The sequence below is a fragment of the Littorina saxatilis genome, linkage group LG15 (assembly GCF_037325665.1).
Source record: "Littorina saxatilis isolate snail1 linkage group LG15, US_GU_Lsax_2.0, whole genome shotgun sequence".
Lineage (NCBI taxonomy): Eukaryota > Metazoa > Mollusca > Gastropoda > Littorinimorpha > Littorinidae > Littorina > Littorina saxatilis.
In genome coordinates, this window is record NC_090259.1 from 47,924,040 (window position 1) to 47,951,011 (window position 26,972).

Here is a 26,972-nt window from a genome sequence, read left to right on the forward strand (position 1 = left end):
TTTTGATGTTTTAAAACTATATAACTATTTTCCACCACCACATCATTAAGTTTATGTATTCGTCTAAGATTTTATTTCATACTCTAATGATGTTTTAAAACTATATATTGAATATGTATGGATTATATGAATAAATTGTGTTGTCATCATTTTCACGAGTTTTCATTCACAAACACCTGGGAAATAAATCTCATGTTCCTCATGCAATAAATTGATAAAATAACAAAAAAGCTGGTCTGTCAACAAGCCAACAAACATACAGGTAATACATGTATTGACTGTCGCTTATTTTTAGTTAATTCATGTATTAACTGAAATTTTCAGATAATACATGTATTGACTAGTGGCCACAGTTAATTCATGTATTAACTAAAATAGTTTAGTTAATGCACGTATTCCCTGGTTTCACAGATTAACTGTAACATATATAGATCGGTTTCGAGAAAGCTACTGAACAGATCTTCATGAAACTTCACATGAGAGTTCCTGGGTATGATATCCCAAGACCATTTGTGACCCTCCACCACGAAATGAGTCGCATGTCACCACGCGCGGTTCTGCGCTAGGCTTAATATAAGTCCGGGGAGTGTCTGGTAACCTTAGTCACAGGCTTATAACTCAAACAGTTTTCGCTCTTTTCTAAAACGTTTGTCACCACTGGATAGAGCATAACAAACTCTTTAGGAAAATGTAAAAATATGAAAATCATGCAAATGTGACATGCGACTCATTCCGTGGTGGAGGGTCACATTTTTTCTTTTCTCGGATAAATGTCTTCGATGACGTCATATCCGGCATTTAGTGGAACTTGAGGCGGCACTGTCACGCCCTCATTTTTCAAATTGGTTGAAAGTTTGGTCAAGTAATCTTCCACGAAGACCGGACTTTGGTATTACATTTCAGCTTGGAGGCTTACAAATTAGTTAATGAGTTTGCTCAGTAAAGTTGTCATTAAAATCACATTTTCGCAAAGAGATTCAAAATTGATTGCATCATATTCTTCATCAAATTCTGAATCAGAAAATATATACAAAGGTCACTTTACTCTTAAGATGTGATCACAATTAACGAAAATAGGTTAATTAGTACCACGAATAGAATTTCAGAAATCGACCAGAAAAAGATTTCATCTTATCCTTTATCATTTCCTGATTCCAAAAACATTATGTATATGATATCGAGGGTTCCCTGCCAGAACCCAGTATCTCGACTTTTTGGTGATTTTAATTTTTTTACACCAAAATATAGTTATTGACTTCCTCTTCAATGTAAATATTGAGTTTGAACCAAAAAGTAAAAAGGGATCGATTTATTGATCAGTGCCGAAACCAAGTATCGTTTGTTGTACACAAACCATCCGTGCCAAAACCCTGTATAGTGAGATACGGGGTTCTGGCTGGCATTACTTCGGTGAGGATCATAGAACGTTCCCTGCCAGAACCCTGTATCTTGAGATACGGGATTCTGGCTGGCATTACTGCGGTAAGAATCATAGAACGTTCCCTGCCAGAACCCTGTATCTTGCGATACGGGATTCTGGCTGGCATTACTGCATTAAGAATCATACAACATTCCCTGCCAGAACCCTGTATCTTGAGATACGGGATTCTGGCTGGAGCCTTTCTGACTGCAACTAACTCGCAATGGTCAGCAAAAAACACTTATTTCGACATACGTGGCTTTTGTGGGACAAAATCAGACACAGATTCAACAGAACTCGTGAATCAAAAAGAAATGTTCGGAGATGGATCTTTTCGGCGCATGTTTTTTTTATGCAGAAGCAGGCGGGTTTATAACCAGAACAAATTAGTGGATTTTTTTTAAGCTAAATGTATTGTTATGGTTTGTCAATAGTCAAAACTAGTTGTTTACCCGTGATTTGTAAAAATGTAGAACATTTTACAGATCACGGGGCGCCGCGATTTGTAAAATGTTTCACAAATCACGTAAATGCCCCCGATATTTTTTCTTGTCATCTCCAAAGTCAAGGGATCTATTAGATTTTTTTCTTCTTCATTTCTTTATAGTCCCATCGCTGGGAAATTTGGGTCGCTTCCTCCCAGTGAAAAGCTGGCAACAACAGAGTCACGCTACCCCAAACTGAAGGGATCTATTAGATTTTTTGGATTTTCTTTTTCATTTCTTTAAAGTCCCATCGCTGGGAAATTTGGGTCGCTTCCTCCCAGTGAAAAGCTAGCAGCAACAGAGTCACGCTACCTCAAAGTCAAGGGATCTATTAGATTTTTTTTCATTTATTTATTGTCCCATCGCTGGGAAATTCGGGTCGCTTCCTCCCAGTGGAAAGCTAGCAGCAACAGAGTCACGCTACCCCAAATTGAAGGGATCTATTAGATTTTATGGATTTTCTTCTTCATTTCTTTATAGTCCCATCGCTCGGAAATTTGGGTCGCTTCCTCCCAGTGAAAAGCTAGCAGCAACAGAGTCACGCTACCCCAAATTGAAGGGATCTATTAGATTTTTTGGATTTTTTTTTTCATTTCTTTATTGTCCCATCGCTGGGAAATTCGGGTCGCTTCCTCCCAGTGGAAAGCTAGCAGCAACAGAGTCACGCTACCCCAAAGTCAAGGGATCTATTAGATTTTTTAAAAATTTCTTTATTGTCTCATCGCTTGGAAATTCTGATCGCTTCCTCCCAGTGGAAAGCTAGCAGCAACAGAGTGACGCTACCCAAAAGTCAACGGATCTATTAGATTTTTGTTCATTTCTTTATTGTCCCATCGCTGGGAAATTCGGGTCGCTTCCTCCCAGTGGAAAGCTAGCAGCAACAGAGTCACTCTACCTCAAAGTCAAGGGATCTATTAGATTTTTGGGATTTTCTTCTTCATTTCTTTATAGTCCCATCGCTCGGAAATTTGGGTCGCTTCCTCCCAGTGAAAAGCTAGCAGCAACAGAGTCACGCTACCCCAAATTGAAGGGATCTATTAGATTTTTTGGATTTTCTTCTTCATTTCTTTAAAGTCCCACCGCTGGGAAATTTGAGTCGCTTCCTCCCGATGAAAAGCTAGCAGCAACAGAGTCACGCTACCCCAAAGTCAAGGGATCTATTAGATTTTTTTTCATTTCTTTATTGTACCATCGCTGGGAAATTCGGGTCGCTACCTCTCAGTGAAAATCTAGCAGCAACAGAGTCACGCTACCCCAAAGTGAAGGGATCTATTAGATTTTTTAAAAATTTCTTTATTGTCCCATCGCTTGGAAATTCGGATCGCTTCCTCCCAGTGGAAAGCTAGCAGCAACAGAGTCACGCTACCCCAAAGTCAAGGGATCTATTAGATTTTTTGGATTTTCTTCTTCATTTCTTTAATAGTCCCATCGCTGGGAAATTCGGGTCGCTTCCTCCCAGTGGAAATCTAGCAGCAACAGAGTCACGCTACCCCAAATTGAAGGGATCTATTAGATTTTTTAAAAATTTCTTTATTGTCCCATCGCTTGGAAATTCGGATCGCTTCCTCCCAGTGGAAAGCTAGCAGCAACAGAGTCACGCTACCCCAAAGTCAAGGGATCTATTAAATTTTTTTTCATTTCTTTAATAGTCCCATCGCTGGGAAATTTGGGTCGCTTCCTCCCAGTGGAAATCTAGCAGCAACAGAGTCACGCTACCCCAAAGTGAAGGGATCTATTAGATTTTTAAAAAATTTCTTTCATGTCCCATCGCTTGGAAATTCGGATCGCTTCCTCCCAGTGGAAAGCTAGCAGCAACAGAGTCACGCTACCCCAAAGTCAACGGATCTATTAGATTTTTCTTTCATTTCTTTATTGTCCCATCGCTGGGAAATTCGGGTCGCTTCCTCCCAGTGGAAAGCTAGCAGCAACAGAGTCACGCTACCTCAAAGTCAAGGGATCTATTAGATTTTTTGGATTTTCTTCTTCATTTCTTTATAGTCTCATCGATGAGAAATTTGGGTCGCTTCCTCCCAGTGAAAAGCTAGCAGCAACAGAGTCACGCTACCCCAAATTGAAGGGATCTATTAGATTTTTTGGATTTTCTTCTTCATTTCTTTAAAGTCCCATCGCTGGGAAATTTGAGTCGCTTCCTCCCAATGAAAAGCTAGCAGCAACAGAGTCACGCTACCCCAAAGTCAAGGGATCTATTAGATTTTTTAAAAATTTCATTATTGTTCCATCGCTGTGAAATTCGGGTCGCTTCCTCCCAGTGGAAAGCTAGCAGCAACAGAGTCACGCTACCCCAAAGTGAAGGGATCTATTAGATTTTTTTTCATTTCTTTATTGTCCCATCGCTTGGAAATTCGGGTCGCTTCCTCCCAGTGGAAAGCTAGCAGCAACAGAGTCACGCTACCCCAAAGTCAAGGGATCTATTAGATTTTTTGGATTTTCTTCTTCATTTCTTTAATAGTCCCATCGCTAGGAAATTTGGGTCGCTTCCTCCCAGTGAAAAGCTAGCAGCAACAGAGTCACGCTACCTCAAATTGAAGGGATCTATTAAATTTTTTGGATTTTTTTTTCATTTCTTTATTGTCCCATCGCTGGGAAATTCGGGTCGCTTCCTCCCAGTGGAAAGCTAGCAGCAACAGAGTCACGCTACCCCAAAGTCAAGGGATCTATCAGAATTTTTTTCTTCTCATTACTTTATTGTCCCATCGCTGGGAAATTCGGATCGCTTCCTCCCAGTGGAAAGCTAGCAGCAACAGAGTCACGCTACCCCAAAGTGAAGGGATCTATTAGATTTTTTAAAAATTTCATTATTGTTCCATCGCTGTGAAATTCGTGTCGCTTCCTCCCAGTGGAAAGCTAGCAGCAACAGAGTCACGCTACCCCAAAGTCAAGGGATCTATTAGATTTGATTTTTTTTCATTACTTTATTGTCCCATCGCTTAGAAATTCGGGTCGCTTCCTCCCAGTGGAAAGCTAGCAGCAACAGAGTCGCGCTACCCCAAAGTCAAGGGATCTATTATATTTGTTTTTCTTTTCATTTCTTTAGAATGACCGACGTCTTTTTCGTGCTACAGTGGTGACACGGGGGTCGAACATGGATTCAAACCTGCGACCCTACGATCACAAGTCCAGTGCTCTACCAACTGAGCCCCGGGGCCCCCGGGTACACTTTTGGCGTATGGGCGATTGCACCCCCGCACCGCCCCCCCCCCCCCACACACACACACACAACTGGCAGGCTGGATTTGTTTTCTTTGTTATGCTGAAAATCGTAATGTTTTACCTATCCGGCCCAAACCACCCCCCCACCACCAAGCATAGAGGCTAGAAACAACAAATATTAATAATAATAAAAGGCATGTAGACTTTGTGGAATGCGATATTTTAACTTTTTTACAAATCGCGGTTTTAGGTTCGACGTAATTTGTAAAATGTTTCTACATATTTACAAATCACGGGTTAACATGAGTGTCTAAAATACGGGTGAAACGAGATTTCAAACTGACAAGAACATATTTTGGGTCAACTTGACTTGCCAGCCTGCTTTAACCAAAAAGCATTGAGGGGTCACCATATCGATAATGGCACAGCTGAATGATGATCAAGATAATTATGCACCCGCACAGTATCATTAGAGGACGATGGGAGGAAGACCATAAAAAGAACCCTGTTTCTCGTGTTATTATGACGGTTGTGGGATTTGTTGTTTTTGGTTGCACACGAAAAAGCTTCCTAAATAAAAAGAAAGAATGGTAGCTCAAATATGTAAAACAAGCAGTGCATTACAAAACTAAACAACACAAAATTCGTGGTGTGTTTCTCACATTTATTGTTTTGTTTCACAGCATGAATCAGATATTTCATTTGGCAACGTCTCCATACTCGGTAAACTTCCAAGGGTAGTCTTGCCAGAACAACGTAGGCAATGTTTTGTCAGGCCCCAAGACTTGTGCACTAAAAGTTCCCACCTCAAATACTTATATACTGTTGATAATTACAATGTTTTTGAAAAAAACTATACATGACAAAATCGCTCGAAAAATCCGACTAAAATCCCGCTGTTGTTGTGTTAAAAAAAAAGTATAAACTGGTGTCTGGCACTACTGTCAACAGAAACGAGAAACATGTTGACACGCAGAGGCCAGAATACTGTGCAGGAGCGCGTTTGTGTGTGTGTGTGTGTGTGTGTGTGTGTGTGTGTGTGTGTGTGTGTGTGTGTGTGTGTGTGTGTGTGTGTGCCGTGTGTGTGTGTGTGTAACCGGAAAAAGCGATGAAAACATTCTTCAAACAAATAATAGCGTAACAATACCAACAAACAGACAACTCTTGAACACAATTTACCCTTATGAGCAATGCAAGTGCGCGCGCGGATGTGTGTTTGTGTGTGTGTGTGTGTGTGTGTGTGTGTGTGTGTGTGTGTGTGTGTGTGTGTGTGTGTGTGTGTGTGTGTGTGTGTGTGTGATAATTGAGCAACTAGAGCAGTCTAAAAACGGTGTTTTTTCGGAAAGTGTACAGGCGCCTGTGCGTGTAACCTACGTCATCAAATTTAGCTTTTACGTCACGCGTTTGCGAAGTTCTACACATCGTGCTGACTAAAACCACGTGTAAAATCGATTCTGGCTGGTCAAGTCTGTACATAGAGCAGGTCCGAAGCTCTGGCAAAATGCTGTATCATCATATAGGTGGTTCTGGCTTTATCACTTTGCGATTTTTTTCATGTTGAGAAGAGTGCCAAAACATCGTATCTGAAGATACGGGGTTTTGTTACGGCTATTCTGTGTGATTTGACATGTTGGGAAGAGTGCCAAAACATCGTATCTGAAGATACGGGGTTCTGGCAGGGCTATTCTGTGTGATTTGTCATGTTGGGAAGAGTGCCAAAACATCGTATCTGAAGATAAGGGGTTCTGGCAGGGCTATTCTGTGTGATTTGTCATGTTGGGAAGAGTGCCAAAACATCGTATCTGAAGATACAGGGTTCTGGCAGGACTATTCTATGGATTTTATTCTGTACGGTGACTTGTCAAAACCAAGTATCTCAGAAATCTTGTAAAACACAACAATAAACAGACACTCGCTTTGATTTGTGTGTTCTTTTCTTGTGGATTAGGTTCTTTACAGACTGTTTATGCCCTTACAATCATTTCAAATCTCTGTCTTTCGTTTTCATTTTTTTACCAGCATTGCAAACCTTGAATAGACTGTCCTGAAAAGTTTTCAAAAAGCGAGATACTGGGTTCTGGCAGGGAACCCTCGATATGTTGTATTTAAAACAAGCTCAGAAAATTAAAAAGATACAGAAAAGCGCGTTTTCCTCATTAGCGCAATACGCTACCGCGCTATTCTTGCTTGTCTATTTCACTGCGTTTTGCACGTGGGAGGTGAGCGATTTCCTTCTTGCGGCGATTGACGAAGCTGTATTGATTGTCTTGGTGGAAAAATGCAGTGCATTCAGTTTCATTCCGTGAGTTCGACAGCTTGACTAAATGTTGTAATTTCGCCTTACCTGACTTGTTTCTTTTATCCTAAGGAGTCACACAATACCCGAATGAGCGAGCAATGGCGATGGAGGAGGAAGTGGGGGTTCAGTGTTAACATTTTCCACCACACTGTGTTTATGAGGCTCACGATGTTTTTCAGCAGTCCTTTTTTACATTTAGTCAAGTTTTGACTAAATGTTTTAACGTAGAGGGGGGAATCCAGACGAGGGTCGTGGTGTATGTGCGTGTGTCTGTTTCTGTGTGTGTGTAGAGCGATTCAGACTAAACTACTGGACCGATCTTTATGAAATTTGACATGAGAGTTCCTGGGTATGATATCCCCAGACATTTTTTTCATTTTTTTGATAAATGTCTTTGGTGACGTCATATCCGGCTTTTCGTGAAAGTTGAGGCGGCACTGTCACCCTCTCATTTTTCAACCAAATTGGTTGAAATTTTGGTCAAGTAATCTTCGACGAAGCCCGGACTTCGGTATTGCATTTCAGCTTGGTGGCTTAAAAATTAATTAATGACTTTGGTCATTAAAAATCTGAAAATTGCAACAAAAAAATTGTTTTATAAAACGATCCAAATTTACGTTCATCTTATTCTCCATCATTTTCTGATTCCAAAAACATATAAATATGCTATATTTGGATTAAAAACAAGCTCTGAAAATTAAAAATATAAAAATTATTATCAAAATTAAATGTTCCAAATCAATTTAAAAACACTTTCATCTTATTCCTTGTCGGTTTCTGATTCCAAAAACATATAGATATGATATGTTTGGATTAAAAACACGCTCAGAAAGTTAAAACGAAGAGAGGTACAGAAACGCGTGCTATCCTTCTCAGCGCAACTACTACCCCGCTCTTCTTGTCAATTTCACTGCCTTTGCCACGAGCGGTGGACTGACGATGCTACGAGTATACGGTCTTGCTGAAAAATGGCATTGCGTTCAGTTTCATTCTGTGAGTTCGACAGCTTGACTAAATGTTGTATTTTCGCCTTACGCGACTTGTCTTCTTTTTAGGCCTGTATGCTGGTTACCTTGCCACTTTAGTGTTGTCTCTTGATGTAATTATCTGTTTCTATACCTACTCATACTGAACTGCTGTAATCGTAGCACAATAAATTTGCAGATCTAAAACTGTACAAGATATACACGTGGCATATTTAGATTCAGCCCGCAAATGTACTATATGATTGGCTGTTTTGCAAAGTGTGGCTTCATACCCTATGACACATCAGCCAATCAGAAACAAGGTTACTCACTTTAATCGTCTTTCAAAGTGGTTTTAAACAAAAGTTATGGCGATTTGAAAATAATGAATATATAATGACGCAAGCAATGATTCCAAAGCAATTCACATTTTGGTTATGCTCAGCTGAAAGAACATAGATCAAAGTGTGTCATTGTGTCAAAAACCCCAAACACACCTCTTAACAATTTGTTGTTAATTCCCATTGGGTTTCCTTACCTTAAAGAAAATAGGTACTACGTTTGCATTGCTTCGCGGAGTCGAGCGTGACCGGTCTCGGTCTTCTACTAGCCAATAGTTACTACATTTAGTCTCGGTGTCGGGTGATGGCTGGTTTTTAATGTTGATCTTTTAGTTTCAACCTGCCATATTGACTTATGTTTTTATATCGCTTCACGCAACTTATTTTTATTGTCCGAGGGTCCTTCAGCCAGTACAAAAGCATATAAAAACTAAACTTTCCTTAACCCAGTTTTGGTTAACAAGTTACGTTGTGATTTATAATGTTTCTCTTCTGTCTGGTACACTGGGTGTCTTACTTTATAATGTTTCTCTTCTGTCTGGTACACTGGGTGTCTTACTTTATAATGTTTCTCTTCTGTCTGGTACACTGGGTGTCTTACTTTATAATGTTTCTCTTCTGTCTGGTACACTGGGTGTCTTACTTTATAATGTTTCTCTTCTGTCTGGTACACTGGGTGTCTTACTTTATAATGTTTCTCTTCTGTCTGGTACACTGGGTGTCTTACTTTATAATGTTTCTCTTCTGTCTTGTACACTGGGTGTCTTACTTTATAATGTTTCTCTTCTGTCTTGTACACTGGGTGTCTTACTTTATAATGTTTCTCTTCTGTCTTGTACACTGGGTGTCTTACTTTATAATGTTTCTCTTCTGTCTTGTACACTGGGTGTCTTACTTTATAATGTTTCTCTTCTGTCTGGTACACTGGGTGTCTTACTTTATAATGTTTCTCTTCTGTCTTGTACAAAGGGTGTCTTACTTTATAATGTTTCTCTTCTGTCTTGTACACTGGGTGTCTTACTTTATAATGTTTCTCTTCTGTCTTGTACAAAGGGTGTCTTACTTTATAATGTTTCTCTTCTGTCTGGTACACTGGGTGTCTTACTTTATAATGTTTCTCTTCTGTCTGGTACACTGGGTGTCTTACTTTATAATGTTTCTCTTCTGTCTTGTACACTGGGTGTCTTACTTTATAATGTTTCTCTTCTGTCTTGTACACTGGGTGTCTTACTTTATAATGTTTCTCTTCTGTCTTGTACACTGGGTGTCTTACTTTATAATGTTTCTCTTCTGTCTTGTACAAAGGGTGTCTTACTTTATAATGTTTCTCTTCTGTCTTGTACAAAGGGTGTCTTACTTTATAATGTTTCTCTTCTGTCTTGTACACTGGGTGTCTTACTTTATAATGTTTCTCTTCTGTCTTGTACAAAGGGTGTCTTACTTTATAATGTTTCTCTTCTGTCTTGTACAAAGGGTGTCTTACTTTCCAAATATGACATCACGCCTTGTAAACACCCTTGATACTATCTGTCAGGAATGATTTACTTAAAATAGCTACAGACAGACATAAGGCATACTCTCATTTGCGTTTGACATTCTCATATTATTCACTCCAAAACAATACAGAGCTCAACTGTTAATGTTATTTATCACTCTAAAATGAAGAAAGACATAAACCTTTGAACTAAAAAAAATTCATGGTCACTTATACAATTGTATTATACAGTATAACAATAAAACCGATTGTTATCATTTTCAGTTGTTTTCATTCAGAAAAAGCTGAGAAACAAATAACACTTTTTTCCATGTAACACATCGAGGTGGTGATTGGGTTTGAGGTTTCAGGTAAAACGTGGATTGTCAAAGTAAAAGCCAATCAGGCTGACCATAGATCTGTGGAACCATCGCGGCTTTGTTTTCGTGTTCCCGTGTTCCCGAGGACAACGATTTTTCGGTCGAAAAAAACTGCATGGTATTAAAACCTTTATTTCTGATATGCTAATAATTATGCTGACCACACTTTGAGCTCATGAATACAAACAGCTGACAGGGTGCTTGTTCTGACAGTCAGCATTATTATTAGAAATAACTAATAATTAATACACGCATGCAGGAAAAAAAAATATGGGTAGCGCCGTATGTATGGCAGCTCGCTTTCCCCGGGGAGAAAGCAGCCCGAATTTCCATGAGGGTAACCTCACTGGACTGTAAATCTTATCCAATCCAATCCAATCCAATCCAATCCTAATAAGATCTTGCCTGTGAACACGTTGTTTCTACCCAAATATAACATCTTGCCCCGTGAACACTTTGTTACTATCCAAATATAACATATTACGTTGTGAATACCGAATAAGAAAATGTAAGTTTTACGCCCTCACGGCAAAGCCATTAGGGGCATGTTACACGGGATAACCCGGCTTTGTATAAAAAAATTAAAAATATATAAATTTGGGGGGGGGGGGAGTGTGTAGAAAGCTGGCTGCCGGCTGCTAGAGGAGACCTCGAATGGGCTAGGGACCGGGTTGGGTCAATGCTGAAATGGTTACTTTATGGGCTGTTGGCCGAACGGACACCGGGGCTTCATATTTTTGCATGCATGTATTCGTGTTTCCAAGGCCTGAGGCTTTCGCTGTGACCCTGGGATCTTTATCGTGCGCATGTGTGCACACGGGGGTGTTCGGACACCGCCTTGTTACTATCCCGATATAGCATCTTGCACTGTGAACACGTTGTTACTATACAAGTATAACATCTTGCGTTGTGAACACATTGTTACTATCTAAATATAACATCTTGCGTTATCAACACATTGTTACTATCTAAATATAACATCTTGCGTTATCAACACATTGTTACTATCCAAATATAACATCTTGCGTTATCAACACATTGTTACTATCCAAATATAACATCTTGCGTTATCAACACATTGTTACTATCCAAATATAACATCTTGCGTTATCAACACATTGTTACTATCCAAATATAACATCTTGCGTTATCAACACATTGTTACTATCCAAATATAACATCTTGCGTTATCAACACATTGTTACTATCCAAATATAACATCTTGCGTTATCAACACATTGTTACTATCCAAATATAACATTTTGCGTTATCAACACATTGTTACTATCCAAATATAACATTTTGCGTTTTGAATACCCTTGTTACTATCCAATATAACATCTTGCCTTGTAAACATGCTTGACAGCGCCAAAAAGCGGCAGGATCGGCAGTGACTGCGGGGGGTTGGCCATGTGTGACGCCAGTCTGGGAGGCATTTGTGGCTCCACGCAGAAATGTGAATGTCCACCTGGCAAAGCTGTTGCGCACGACTTATCCTGTCGTCAGTATCCAACCCTTGCTCAGAGACATGGGGGGGGGGGGGGGGGGGGGGGGCGGAAAGACAGCAAGAGAGACGTAGAGAGAGAGAAAGAGAGAGTACGTGTGTGTGTGTGTGTGTGTGTGTGTGTGTGTGTGTGTGTGTGTGTGTGTGTGTGTGTGTGTGTGTGTGTGTGTGTGTGTGTGTGTTGAGAGAGAGAGAGATAGGGAGAGAGTAAGGATGTGTTACCGGGTGAGGGAATGCAGAAGAGATAGTATGTGTGGAAGATGAGAGGTACAGAGTGAGTGTATATCAAACACACGTTCACACACACACACACACACACAAACACACACACACACACACACACACACACACACACGTATTCTACCTTCAATTGATGATGTGTATTCATTTTCGTTTGACAGAAGGATATAATACACAGGGCGACCCCAAGCTCGATGACAATAAGAACACGAAGAGTACGTATGACGTCACATTAACACATCTCTCTCTCTCTCTCTCTCTCTCTCTCTCTCTCTCTCTCTCTCTCTCTCTCTCTCTCTCTCTCTCTCTCTCTCTCTCAGTCTTAATTTTCGTCCTACTATTCGCTCCTGATTGTTCCTGGAGATACAGATTTGAACTTGAGCTACAGAGTTCGTTTTAGGTGTTGAATAGATGACAACACACACAAGGAAGGTCATAACCTTAGTGTTTGAGCGTTCTATTTTTGAAATCTAAAGGCTGTGTTTGGTAGTGTTTTCAGACAGGGATATTCCCCAGCGGACAGTGTTTGGTAGTGTTTTCAGACAGTGATATTCCCCAGCGGACAGTGTTTGGTAGTGTTTGCAGACAGTGATATTCCCCAGCGGACAGTGTTTGGTAGTGTTTTCAGACAGTGATATTCCCCAGCGGACAGTGTTTGGTAGTGTTTTCAGACAGTGATACTCCCCAGCGGACAGTGTGTGGTAGTGTTTTCAGACAGTGATATTCCCCAGCGGACAGTGTGTGGTAGTGTTTTCAGACAGTGATATTCCCCAGCGGACAGTGTGTGGTAGTGTTTGCAGACAGTGATACTACCCAGCGGACAGTGTGTGGTAGTGTTTGCAGACAGTGATACTCCCCAGCGGACAGTGTGTGGTAGTGTTAGCAGACAGTGATACTCCCCAGCGGACAGTGTGTGGTAGTGTTTTCAGACAGTGATACTCCCCAGTGGACAGTGTGTGGTAGTGTTTTCAGACAGTGATACTCCCCAGCGGACAGTGTGTGGTAGTGTTTTCAGACAGTGATACTCCCCAGCGGACAGTGTGTGGTAGTGTTTTCAGACAGTGATACTCCCCAGTGGACAGTGTGTGGTAGTGTTTTCAGACAGTGATACTCCCCAGTGGACAGTGTGTGGTAGTGTTTTCAGACAGTGATTCTCCCCAGTGGACAGTGTGTGGTAGTGTTTTCAGACAGTGATATTCCCCAGCGGACAGTGTGTGGTAGTGTTTTCAGACAGTGATACTCCCCAGCGGACAGTGTGTGTTTATGTAAAGGCGGTCCTTAATTGAGCCCGAAGTCCACTTTGCGAAGACTTCGCGAAATACTTTGTTTACCCACAATTCAGTGCTTAAGCTCCGTGCAGCCAGCTTCGCCAGCATAGTCGACTTCGCACAAGCAAACACTTTCGCGACGGGAGGTGACTAAATTAGTAACAGCGCTGACACGCCCACGGACGGGAAGTGACTATTTTAGTAACAGACATACAAGGTACACGACTCGTGATTGCTTCCCGGTTTTTGAAGCTTGCAATAAATTGAGTTGTTTCCCTTGAGGATCCTGTAGATCATGATTCCGACGTGTTGTTTTCGCCTCAAGAAAACGATAATAGCAGTGATATTGAGGAAGAAACAGTCCTGTTGTTGCTAGTATGAGTCGGCAAACTACACGTGGTAGGGTGGTACTGCATGGATCTTCAAATCGTGTAGTTGCAAGGGGGGCGTGGCAGCACTGATAACAATGGATGGCTGGAGCCTCCTAATCCTTTTGGAAATGTTCATAGGTGTACAGTTGGGACTTTGTTGTGAAAATGTGACTTATATTCAATATGGATTACCTAGACATCATTTGGTGAGTGTCACAGTTTTGTTTCATTTGAGTCAGGATGCTGTGAGTGAATGCGGGATTTGCTTGTTTTTTATATTTAGTCAAGTTTTGACTAAATATTTTAACGTAGAGGGGGGAATCGAGACGAGGGTCGTGGTGTATGTGCGCGTGTCTGTCTGTGTGTGTGTGTGTGTGTGTGTGTGTAGAGCGATTCAGACTAAACTACTGGACCGATCTTTATGAAATTTGACATGAGAGTTCCTGGGTATAAAATCCCCGAACGTTTTTGAGTCACTTGAGAAAAAGTGACTCTATGTAATCGGTCAGTGTTAGTCTGTCCGGCCGGCCGTCCGGCCGGCCGGCCGTCCGTAGACACCACCTTAACGTTGGACTTTTCTCGGAAACTATCAAAGCGATCCGGCTCATATTTTGTTTAGTCGTGACCTCCAATGACCTCTACACTTTAACGATGGTTTCGTTGACCTTTGACCTTTTTCAAGGTCACAGGTCAGCGTCAAAGGAAAAATTAGACATTTTATATCTTTGACAAAGTTCATCGGATGTGATTGAAACTTTGTAGGATTATTCTTTACATCAAAGTATTTACATCTGTAGCCTTTTACGAACGTTATCAGAAAAACAAGGGAGATAACTAGCCTTTTCTGTTCGGCAACACACAACTTAACGTTGGGCTTTTCTCGGAAACTATAAAAGTGACCGGGCTCAAATTTTATGTGAACGTGACTCCCAGTGACCTCTACACTTTGACGTCTGCTTTGGTGACCTTTGACCTTTTTCAAGGTCACAGGTATGTCTTGAAGGAAAAAAATTGAAATATCATATCTCTGAAACTATTCATCGGATTTGATTCAAACTTTATAGGATTATTCTTTACATCAAATTATTTACATCTGTATTGTGTTGTGAATAGCAATTTCTTCCTGTCCATCTGATGCCTCATATAATATTCAGAACTGCGAAAGTGACTCGATCGAGCGTTTGCTCTTCTTGTTTTCTTTTTTTTTGATAAATGTCTTTGATGACGTCATATCCGGCTTTTCGTGAAAGTTGGGGCGGCACTGTCACGCCCTCATTTTTCAACCAAATTGGTTGAAATTTTGGTCAAGTAATCTTCGACGAAGCCCGGACTTCGGTATTGCATTTCAGCTTGGTGGCTTAAAAATTAATTAATGACTTTGGTCATTAAAAATCTGAAAATTGTAAAAAAAAAAAAAATTATAAAACGATCCAAATTTACCTTCATCTTATTCTCCATCATTTTCTGATTCCAAAAACATATAAATATGTTATATTTGGATTAAAAACAAGCTCTGAAAATTAAATATATAAAAAATATTATCAAAATTCAATTGTCGAAATCAATTTAAAAACACTTTCATCTTATTTCTTGTCGGTTCCTGATTCCAAAAACATATAGATATGATATGTTTGGATTAAAAACACGCTCAGAAAGTTAAAACAAAGAGAGGTACAGAAAAGCGTGATCTATCCTTCTTAGCGCAACTACTACCCCGCTCTTCTTGTCAATTTCACTGCCTTTGCCATGAGCGGTGGACTGACGATGCTACGAGTATACGGTCTTGCTGAAAAATTGCATTGCGTTCAGTTTCATTCTGTGTGTTCGACAGCTACTTGACTAAATGTTGTGTTTTCGCCTTACGCGACTTGTTTCTTTGTACTGTCTCCTTATTTCTGTGTAGAATTTTAACAATATTTCAGCTAATTCATAGGTTTTACACCTTGTTTGGTTATAAAATTATTTATAATACTTTCTGTTAAAAAATAACTTTTAAAAAAGCAGTGGAAAAGAAAACACACACAAAAAACCGTTAAAAAACACAAATTATCCCCCCTTTCACCCCCCCTTTGCTAAAACAAATCGCGTGACAAACTTATAAATATCACGACTGAACTGGGCATCCATTTTTTAATTAGTACACAAAATTTGGTGGTGATTGGACTTAATTCAAGCTTGCTAGACAGATTTCTTTACAGTTACTTATTTTTGGGAAGTTTCTTGGTAGCGCGCTGGATTTGTAAATTCAGTTGGCTGCTGTCAGCGTGAGTTCGATCCCAGGTTCGGCGGAAATTTATTTCAGAGTCAACTTTGTGTGCAGACTCTCTTCGGTGTCCAAACCCCCCCCCCCCCCCCCCCCCCCCCCCCCCCCCCGTGTACACTACATCGGGTGTGCACGCTAAAGATCCCACGATTGACAAAAGGGTCTTTCCTGGCAAAATTGCTTAGGCACAGTTAATAATTGTCTACCTATACCCATGTGACTTGGAATAATAGGCCGTGAAAGGTAAATATGCGCCGAAATGGCTGCAATTACTGGCCGTATAAAATTTCATCTCACACGGCATCACTGCAGAGCGCCTAGAACTGTACCCACGGAATATGCGCGATATAAGCGTCATTGATTGATTGATTGATTGATTGATAGTCACAATAGTGCGAAGCGTGTTAGCCCTGTATGGCACGGAATGTGCATGCGTTTGCTAGACTATACGTTTGACTTCCCCAATCCAACGGACTGTATCTGCTTTGACGAATGGGTATCTATGAAAAATAAATAAAATACGATGACGAACGAAAGTCTTAACTCCTGACACAGGAAAGCTGATTAAAATTCATTTAGTCATTTTGCATAGTTTCGGAGCAATTTTAGCAAACTATTGCAGGTGTTTCTAAATGACAGTACAGCGAATATTCCTTGAGCTTTTTCAGATCCAATTGTCGGAAAACTGTCCAAAATAGTGCCCGGTAGCTCAGTTGGTAGAGCACTGGACTTGTGATCGGAAGGTCGCAGGTTCGAATTCGGGCCGGGACGGACACGGGTCAACTTTATGTGCAGACCCAGAGACGGAAGCCATGTCCCACCCCCGTGTCATCACAATGGCACGTAAAAGACCTTGGTCATTCTGCCATAAGTGCAGGTGGCTGAATACACCTAAACACGCAGACACCTGGGTAGCGCGACTCCGTTGCTGCTAGCTTTCCACTGGGAGGAAGCGACCCGAATTTCCCAGCGATGGGACAATAAAGTAATGAAAATGAAATGAAAATGAAAAACATTTAAGACGCACTCTGTGTTCAGGCAACCTTTCCGTGATCCTCGGGTCGTTCCTGGGAGCTCTGGCGTTCCTCGGGTGTTGTGGTATCTGCTTCTTCTTCGTCGGGAAAAAAAACCGGACGGACAGTAAGTGTGTTATGAGTCCAGGTATCATGTGTGTGTTTTGAAGTGGTGGTGTGTGTATTCGCTTGTGTGTGCGTGGTTGCATTTATGTTTGTTTGTGCGTTGTGTTTTCGTCCATAAACCTGTTTGTTACTTTATGTGGGAAGCAGATTCTTGCTTTGTATGCTTATTTCGGGTTATTAATGTTAGGGGGAAGGAGGGCGGGATGGGGCAGATGAAATGTGGCAATGGACCATGGTAGAACGGGCCTGGGAATTTAGCCGGTGGAAGTGGAACTCCTCAGTCAAGTCTCTGTTTCAGTTCACGTCCATAGACATACATTTTTGACTCCCCTGCGAAATGAATTAGTCTTAGTAATGAGCAGTGTCGTATTTACGCTGGCTGGCCGGTAACAAAACAAAATGTAACCTTAAGGTTATTTTGGATGGTTTTGAAGCGAAAACGTTACGAGGTATGATCCAAACAAAATGATCAAATGTGATTTTCGCAGAGACTGTTTGGCGTATCTGTGCCAAAATATAGCATTTATTAGAACTACTCTCCTCCTACATCGATGCAAAGTCACAAATGCCTGAGCCAATCAGAAGAGGCCTTAAGATGGTCTTATTTGGGGTTGGTTTTGAGCTCTGATTTGACGGCTTTTTTGAGGTCCTGTGTGCTGTGAAATTTGATGGCAAAAAGTCTGATTTTTAAAGAGGGTATAACCAGAAATCACAAGGGGTGTAATCAGGTCTGAAGAATGTGTGTGGCAAAAATGGGATCATTTGGTCTTTTATGAATGAAGTTACGGCCCTTTTTTTGTGGAGACTGACATTTTCATGGAGGAGAATGGAAGTCTGGGTTTCACAGTTTGGTCGCTGACTGCTAAACTCCTAAGTAAGTTTGGGTAAAAAGGTTTCAGCATTGTACGTGACAATGACAGTGCTGTTAGTAGACAGAATATCGACAGCAACGGAACCTTCGTGGTCGAAAAATACAGCGAATAGCCATGTTTCTGCTTTGAAAACCTCGCTTACAAATGTGATACATCTCGTCATGTTGGTCTAGACACGCTTTGTTTCTGTGTTCTCTGGCACTAAAGTAGAAGGAAACCAAAGTCTCATAATCAGTGACTACAGTAACAACAAATTTGGGTCTACTGGGTTTGCAACGGTTGAGCAGATCGCGTGCAAAAGGACCCTGATGCTCCTTCCGTCCCCTGTCAGCCAATGAGGCACCCATTTTGCGGCCAGCTTTTGAAGCAGTCAAGTCAAACAGTTTATTTACCAAATGCAAAGCACAGGATTTTGTTATGGTGTATGAATAAAACTTCACACTCCTTCCACACGCATATATCATTATAAATATGTACAGATAAAGTGTTCGATTTCACTGGGCCTATTTACGTGTGTACACCAACCAGACAGTTCAAAACGGACTGGTTGTTCTTTTAGCACCAATTTGACAGGAGTAATCACAGGTTGCATGGATAAAGATAAATGAATTCCCTAAAATCATATCTAAAAATATAATCATCAATATAATAAATCCGAGTACATGCTGACACAGTTATTCAAAGGACACAACCCTTACATCTATTAAGATATTTCATTTAAGGATACTCGATCCATTTCAAAACTTTAGCTGACACATATCACAGATCTAACAGATCTAAGAACGATCCACCATTGAGGCCGCAAGGACTGCCTCAGGAAAGAAACTGTTCCTGAAACGAGAAGTCCTTGAGTGGAATTCTCTTGACTGTTCTATACGAAAGTTTTAAGTTTTGCACTTTATACTCGCATGTACACTTTTCTATCTTAGTTCTTCAATGTTGACAAAGCAGCTACATTAATCTCGTCTGAAGCGCTTCCGGAAGTTTTTTTGGGCCTGTAAGAGTAATTCCCCTTTTCCCCAGTTTCGATTTACCTTTTCTTTTGTCAGATTATAGAATATGGAACAGCTTTGATTCATGTAACGTTCTTCAGCTGTGTAGACATTGTCTTTGTACCATCATCCAGCTTCACTCTTTCAAAGTGTGACAGGGGAGGCTACCGCTCCTTTCACAGCAGACTCTGCACCCGAGTTGTTGGCCTTTAAAGTCAACACCTGTGGATTGTAGAGTTAATTTTTTGTTTGTGATGGGGTCTGGTGGTTTCCGATTGTCTGTATGTTCATGGAAACCTTCGGGTTTGCATAACAGTTTTTATAGGGCTAAGAAATTAGCCCTAACATTTTCAATCCTGTTTGATTGCACTTCGCTTCCCGAGGTGATCGTAGCGTTTCGGCACACGGTTACATCTGGCGCTTGCGAGCAGGGATGGGACTCGGCATGATATGTTCAGGTAATGGCATAATATGACCACTGAACATTTTCGTGCTGTTCCCATTCTGCGAACTTGGGATGGACAGTGGTCCCCCGGTTCAGAACTTCGGGACGAAGTTCAATTCAAACGGGGGCGATTGTGACAGGGGAGGCTACCGCTCCTTTCACAGCAGACTCTGCACCCGAGTTGTTGGCCTTTAAAGTCAACACCTGTGGATTGTAGAGTTCTGTTTGTGATGGGGTCTGGTGGTTTTCGATTGTCTGTATGTTCATGGAAACCTTCGGGTTTGCATAACAGTTTTTATAGGGCTAAGAAATTAGCCCTAACATTTTCAATCCTGTTTGATTGCACTTCGCTTCCCGAGGTGATCGTATAGTGTTTCGGCACACTGTTAGAAAAGAAGTGAAGATTTTCATGGTGCTTGAAAAAGACCCCGTTTTGAAGCACAACTCAAAAGTGACGTATTTTAAAACCTCGTCATTTATATACGTAGTAACTTAATGACGTCATTTCTGAGAGGTATACCAGTTAAATGGTTGACCTTTCAAATGACATATTACTTTTCATGATCAGTGGCCTGAGACTTGTATAATCGCGGTTTGATCATTTTGTTTGGATCATACCTCGTAACACGTTGCACACTTGTAGGGTTTGGTGATCCCCCGACCTGACCCCAGCCTGGTTCAACTTCGTGGAATGTCAGGGTCACAGTGAGTGGAACTATGGCCGATTCAAATAAAACATGAACATTGAGCTTTCTCGGATGTTTTTGAAGCTAGAACCTCACAACTTGTAGGTTTTGATGATGGAGATATGACATTGGCTTTCTGTCGTCAAATGTTAAGGTCACAGCATAAACAAGTTTGCAAGAGAAGATGTATCAGGGCTGAACATTATACAGTGCGCTGTCAGGAAATTGAGTCTGTGACCTCTGATGTTATTATTTAATTCGAGGCCACAACTTAGTGTCTGGAGTATTTAGTGTTGGTAAGACTATTGGTGATGAAATCATGTTATGATGGCATAGTGTCAGAAATGTAGTAACTTAAGTGCATAAGAACATACTCCCCCCCCCCCCCCCCCCCCACAGTATCAATAGAGTCAATTATTGGCTGCAACTTGGTCAATTTTGATTTACTATGGTTCTTGTGTATTTGTGTCTTTGTCTTTGTCTCTGTCTCACTCTCTCCAGAATGTGTGAGGGTATTGAGTTTGAGGCTTGTGAGTGTGGTGGAAAGGGGGTAATGGGTCCAATTTCAAGGTAACAGCATGAACATGTTTGCTGGAGAATATCTATCTTTGCCAAAACTATCCACTGAGCTATCAAAGACAAGTCGTGACCTCATCAAAATATGATTACATATTTTGATTTGAGGTAAGAGTTGGCATGACCAAGCTAAGAAAACGTCACTCTCACAGAACTTCGGAAGTCCCGAAAACAGCGAGACAAAATATCACGCTTTCACCTTGTGCAGATACGCAGTTAGAACGTGTCTTTTGCGTTGTTTTTGGTGTTAAAAACTGACCTACGATTAGAGAGCAGACATCGGCCTCGAACTGCACCTCAATTGTGAAGAACTCGTGGCCTTTTTTTCTATTGAATATTTTATCTGTAAAAATAATCACACTATTATTAAGACTTGAAGAATAGAATGCATTTTGCTGAAAATACGATTTATTGGTGGTTCTATCGTTTAATCTTACCGTCCAGATCACTTAAATTGGTAACAGAGTGTGCGAAAGACTCCAAAACGCAGATGAAACACACCAACCTCGCTACTTCGGAGCCATTTTGAGCGATCTCAGTCACTATTTATTTTTCGATCAAATGCTGAGGGTAACTAATGACGTCAAAAGATGTACAACATTTTTTTTCACAACAAAGTTCATCAAGTGGATTTAAACACAATGAAACCACTGTAGTGGGGAACATTTCTTTATTCGCAGAATAACAATGGGTTCTTTCTGACAAGATCCGGAAAGCCATATCTAGCGTCATTCAGAATTGTTCATAACCCTAAACATACACTAACATCATTTTCAAAAACTATAGTCTGTTTTAAAGAATTGCAGCAATGTTCAACATTACAAATCGAGAAAAATAGATAGTTTGAAAGAATGTTGATTCACAAAACAGTTTTCCCGATCATGAATCATTGTGTGAAACTTTTTAATTAACTTTCTTTCATTAAGTGTACGTATATTTCTAGCAATAGATGGGTCCCCTGTTTTGAGCGAATGCCATTTTCGTGATGCACAACCTGTGTTTGTGGAAAAAAATGACCCAGCGGCCATAATTTATCTTTATTTAATTGAATTTCAGCTTCAAAAACATTGTTTTAGAGTCCAGATTTAGAAAAAAATCACTGTATGAAGAATTCGTTATACCTAGTGAGAGTATAGTGTCTTTGGTCATTTAGTCTTGGCTAGACAATTGGTGATGGCATCTCTCTCTCTCTCTCTCTCTCTCTCTCTCTCTCTCTCTCTCTCTCTCTCTCTCTCTCTCTCTCTCTTCTCTCTCTCTCTCTCTCTCTCTCTCTCTCTCTCTCTCTCTCTCTCTCTCTCTCTCTCTCTCTCTCTCTCTCTCTCTCTCTCTCAAAACGTGGAGGATGCTGAGTATGAGGTTAGTGATGGTGGCGGAAAGGGGGCGACCGATGGGCAAGTTTGTTTTTGGGATATTTTTAGGATAGGATACCTAAATGAATTGAAACATTTTGCAGGAACAAGTTTGCCTGAAAAAGACCAGAATGAAATCAACGTTCTCTTGATCATTATTGTAATAACTCTTACCAGTTCACGGTCTTTCATGCTGAAAATAATTAAATAAGGGTCATGTTATCGAGTAATTATCACATGTTGTATATCTAATTGAAGCTCTTGAAATGTTCTTGCTAACAGTGATAAGGAATTAAAACAAAAAACAGACTGGAACGAAGTTTTGGTGGATGAAAGTAAACCGTGTTGCTCAATCTCATTCCAAAACCAGCACAAAAAATTCCAGTTTCATGTTTTTAATTATCTGTTGATATTATTTTGATAATTATAAAAATGTTTACATAAAATCCGATTTTCATTTATTTTCCCGATACAAATATTTTAAATGATTGGTCCAGCTGATCTTGAATAAACATACCAATACATCAAAAAGTAGGACTTCTGAATCAAGATCTGCCGTGCTCAAACGTTCATCACAAGCAATTTCCCGCAAGGCAAGTAACTCATACTTTGTCTGGCGACAAGAGTAGTTCCCCTTCTTTTCACTCAGTTTCTTCGACAACAGACTGCAATCCGACGGTCAGTTTTCAACAATATTTCAGTTAATAAACGGATCACACGCAACCAAATGCACATATCTCATCAATTTAAACAACATAAAGCGGTTTCATACACTATTTCCCCCAGAAAACTGAACTTCATACAGTTTTTAACGTTGGAACACGGGTGCAAAAGTTCGTCTGCTAGTCCCATTTGACGAAAGAACATTATCCAAAGCGATACCAAAACATATACAGAACACACAATAGCTGCCTTTGCCGCCACAGCAGAATAACAGCATATCTGTGTACTTGATTTTCCAAAATAGGAAAACTGACAAGAAGTGTTAACAGAATGGAATGATTTGCACGGAACTATACAACCGCGCATTCATCGATCGCCTGCGCAGGTTGACTGGTTGAGTGAATAGGATTCGATCAAACTTTCGCAAAAAACCTCCTCTTTTCTTTGAATAACTGAAGAAAGGAGGAATAAAGAGGTTACACACCTCGTCTCAGTGATTATAAAAAAATAATGGTCTCAGTTCGCTAAAGCTCGCATTTTTCATGATCCGCTAACTTCGACCATTATTTTTAATAATCACTGAGACTCGGCATGTAACCTCTACGTATTGGATTTAAAGGATCTTCTATCGGTAGGGAGGGGGGGGGGGGGTTCCACTGTAATGGGACATGACGAAGGGGAGGCGAAAAGCAAATGCTTTTCTTGTTTTTGATTCATATCGCATAAACTAGAAAAGGTGAGTTGTATCGGAGTTTGCTTTTCCTGTGACCGATGTCATGTCAGTAAAATGTGTTGGATGCGGAACTCGTGGAAGATTTGGGTGCTGGTTGTGAATGATGCAGCCAAACTTAATCAGAAGTTGCTTTGTTCTCTACTTGCATCGTGCTTTATGTTCAACTGTATTGTGTTAAAACGTGTTATTTTCTCCATTTTCTGCAGAACAAAAGGATCTAAGGCTTCAAAGGTACGTGGGTTTGAAGGACTTCACAGAATATGTTTATAGGACGAACCCCCAACGGGTACATCCGCGCCACACACACATAGATACATACACACACACTCACACACACACACACACACACACTCACACACACACACACACACACACACACACACACACACACACCCTAACTCTCTCTCTCTCTCTCTCTCTCTCTCTCTCTCTCTCTCTCTCAATCTCTCTTGCAGCCATACACACACGCACTCTCACACACATACTGTCTCTCTGACATACAGACACGCATCCACAAACACACACACACACGCACGCACGCACGCACGCACGCACGCACACACACACACACACACACACACACACACACCTTCTCTCGCTCTCTTTAACATACATGCACATACTGTCCCAATTCGAACATCTAAATACAAGTACTTTCACTTATGTTCTTAATCAAAGCAGCAAACAGCAGACATATACTCTCGCAATTATCCAACGACCATATTAAGATCTAATTGTACTGTCAGAGGTCATATTTAGGTCTCATAGAACATAGACGGTGCCAAAGGTCACATTTAGGTCACATAGAACAATGACCGTGTCAAATGTAATATGTTGGTCATCAGGTTACTAACAATTTATCATATCTACAAACACACTATGTTAAATGTGATATTTGGGTCATGAGGTTACCAACAACGTATCTTGTTCAATAGTTTGCAATTCATAACAAGCTGGGTAACATAACCAATGTCCATATGTGACAAATCCAGGTAACGAATAGGTTTGAGCTTCAGGTGAAACGTTGATTGTCAAAGTAAAGGCCACTCAGGCTGTTTGAAATGTGGAACCATCGCAGTTTTGGATTCGTGTTCCGAGGACAGCGATTGTAAATATCCACTCTCAAAGACCCAATCAATTTTGATAATTACCGCGACGACTCATGGGTAGGAATGTAAGAGCTGAGGCCAATCTGACCTAGGGTTAGTAGCTAAGTCCAGACTAGTTATCCCGAGGGTAGGAATGTAAGAGCTGAGGCCAATCTGACCTAGGGTTAGTAGCTAAGTCCAGACTAGTTATCCCGAGAGTAACAGAAGCACTTAACGCGATGCAGGAGGGGAGGTTACAGAAATGATAACTAATCCATGTAATTACATGAATCTATTTTTAGCTTAGGAAATTCCACATCTCTGCGCATGATCGGGTGTAGAGGCAGTTCTAATCACATGAATCAGTGTTCGAAAAGTGACGTCGCTCTGTTCTAAATAAGATTCTGAATGGTATTGTTATTGTGCCATTTTGTGCTTCATGTAGTTGTTTACTTGTGCACTTTCACATTGGATTAGGCGAGATCTGGCAGAACAAGGAGATATTTGTTCTGAGACAAAGTGAAGAGAGTTGGAGGGAAAGGTAGGGGTTAGGTGGATCGCCGTGTTGATTTAACAGTTTAAATTCGTTAGTGTTTAATAAGCTTTCCACGGCAGAAACACCATTTCTTCACAAATTCATGGACATCAAACACCTCGAACAAGTCATGGCCTTTGTCGATACAGATGAAACAGAAGTCGATATGCTCCCCTTGGAACCAACGAAAGTGCTGGCCTAACAACAACATTTGGGTCAGATTGCAAACAAAGTATATCCACAGACACACTGTGTGAAATGTGATATTTGGGTCGTATTACAAACAAGGTTCATGTTTACAGATCAAAAAGCATGGCTGGCCTGCAGGAACTAGCAGGCAAGGTGGATGATCACGTGGACAATGAGGAAGGGCACAGCGACGACCAAGAGTCAGCTACTGAGGAATCGCGTGACCAAGGCTCCGAGTCGACGCACGCTTCAACTGAATCGCTCCATTAGATGTAGACAGGCTGAGCAGGCATGGAGGGGGGGGGGGGAGGAGCAGACCTGTCTACCAACATAAATTAGTTTTATTTTTACGATTCATAAACCTCAGATGACATTAGCATGATTAGGATGTTGAGTTGTATGCGCTTTCATTTTAATGCGTGTTTCTACAAAAATGTTTACCTTGCTGTCCAAAAAAATTGATCGCACAATAGGTTATATAATAAACTGAGCAAAACAATTTTTGTACCCCAACTAAAACATTTATTCCCGTGTTATTTTATTCAAACTTTATATGCCATTAAAGGCCCTTCACTAGTTCACTTGCACAAATCTTGCACACTTTTCGGATGAAAGATTTATTTAATAAATATTACGTGACCGCCGCCGAAGTAAAGGTACCCCCAAAATCGACCTGACAATAACGTCAGGTAACAATTAAAAAATCGACAACAATTCAGGATAAGCGCAGCTTGGCAACTTTTACATACGAGAAGACAGAGAAATCATGTATCTATCCAGCACAGGTTGTTTTGTTTTGCTGTCTTGCGTATCCCTTGTGTGATGTCATTTCTACTGATGCAGGTGTGGAACGCATGAGCAGTAGAAAACGAGATGATTTTGCGTCCATATTAAAGGTGGTCGTCTACATTTTTGCTTTTTTTCAATAATCTTATGGTTAGATTTCGCTAAAAAGTTATGTCAGATGATGAATGAACCATGGGGAAAAAAGTTATAGAAACAAAATATATGTAAAAACAAGTTTTTATTTTTTGGGAGCGTGACTCACGCTTCCAATGTTTTGTTTTCTGCTTTCTGAGACCATGTGCTTTGCCTAAAAATATCGACCAATCAAATTATTAGCGGCGCATGCGCAAAGAGTCGTTTACAGTCCAAAGATGTCTGCTATCTTGCGCCAGTGCGTAAAAAGCGAAATTGCAATCGATCAGGGCGGCATAGGCCTGAATGTGTACATTTGGTGGACCAGAAACAACCCTGAGATGCTGCGAAGTTGGAATTAGGCGCCAAATCCAACCGGCAAGTGGCAAAAACACTATGATGCTCAGGGGCGGATCTGGGTTTTGAAAGGGGGGGGGTGCAAAGTTCTTTTTTTTTTTTTTTTTTTATCTTATCAGCGAAGGCGCGAAGCGCCGAACCGATGGCGCGAAGCGCCGAGCATGCTAGGGGGTCCGGGGGCATGCCCCCGCGGAATTTTTTTTTAAAAAGGAAGCAAAATTGTGCAATCTGGTGCAATCTGAGCGTATA

At 40.8% G+C, this 26,972-nt stretch overlaps 1 protein-coding gene and 1 long non-coding RNA gene across 2 annotated transcripts in view; both read left to right on the top strand.

Annotated features, from left to right (window-relative positions):
* The window catches only part of LOC138948044 (multiple epidermal growth factor-like domains protein 6), a 77,451-nt gene extending 64,623 nt beyond the window's left edge, over positions 1–12,828 (top strand). Inside the window, exons 8-10 of the mRNA XM_070319572.1 lie at positions 11,902–12,036; positions 12,441–12,494; positions 12,779–12,828. Coding sequence (XP_070175673.1) covers positions 11,902–12,036; positions 12,441–12,494; positions 12,779–12,828 — 239 coding nt within the window. The remainder of the gene's footprint in view (positions 1–11,901; positions 12,037–12,440; positions 12,495–12,778) is intronic.
* Positions 12,829–17,218: 4,390 nt separating this feature from the next.
* LOC138949503 (uncharacterized) lies at positions 17,219–26,355 on the top strand. Its single transcript, XR_011450307.1, has 3 exons — positions 17,219–17,321; positions 23,843–23,867; positions 25,562–26,355. It is a non-coding gene; the product is annotated as an uncharacterized lncRNA (long non-coding RNA).
* Positions 26,356–26,972: the final 617 nt, after the last annotated feature.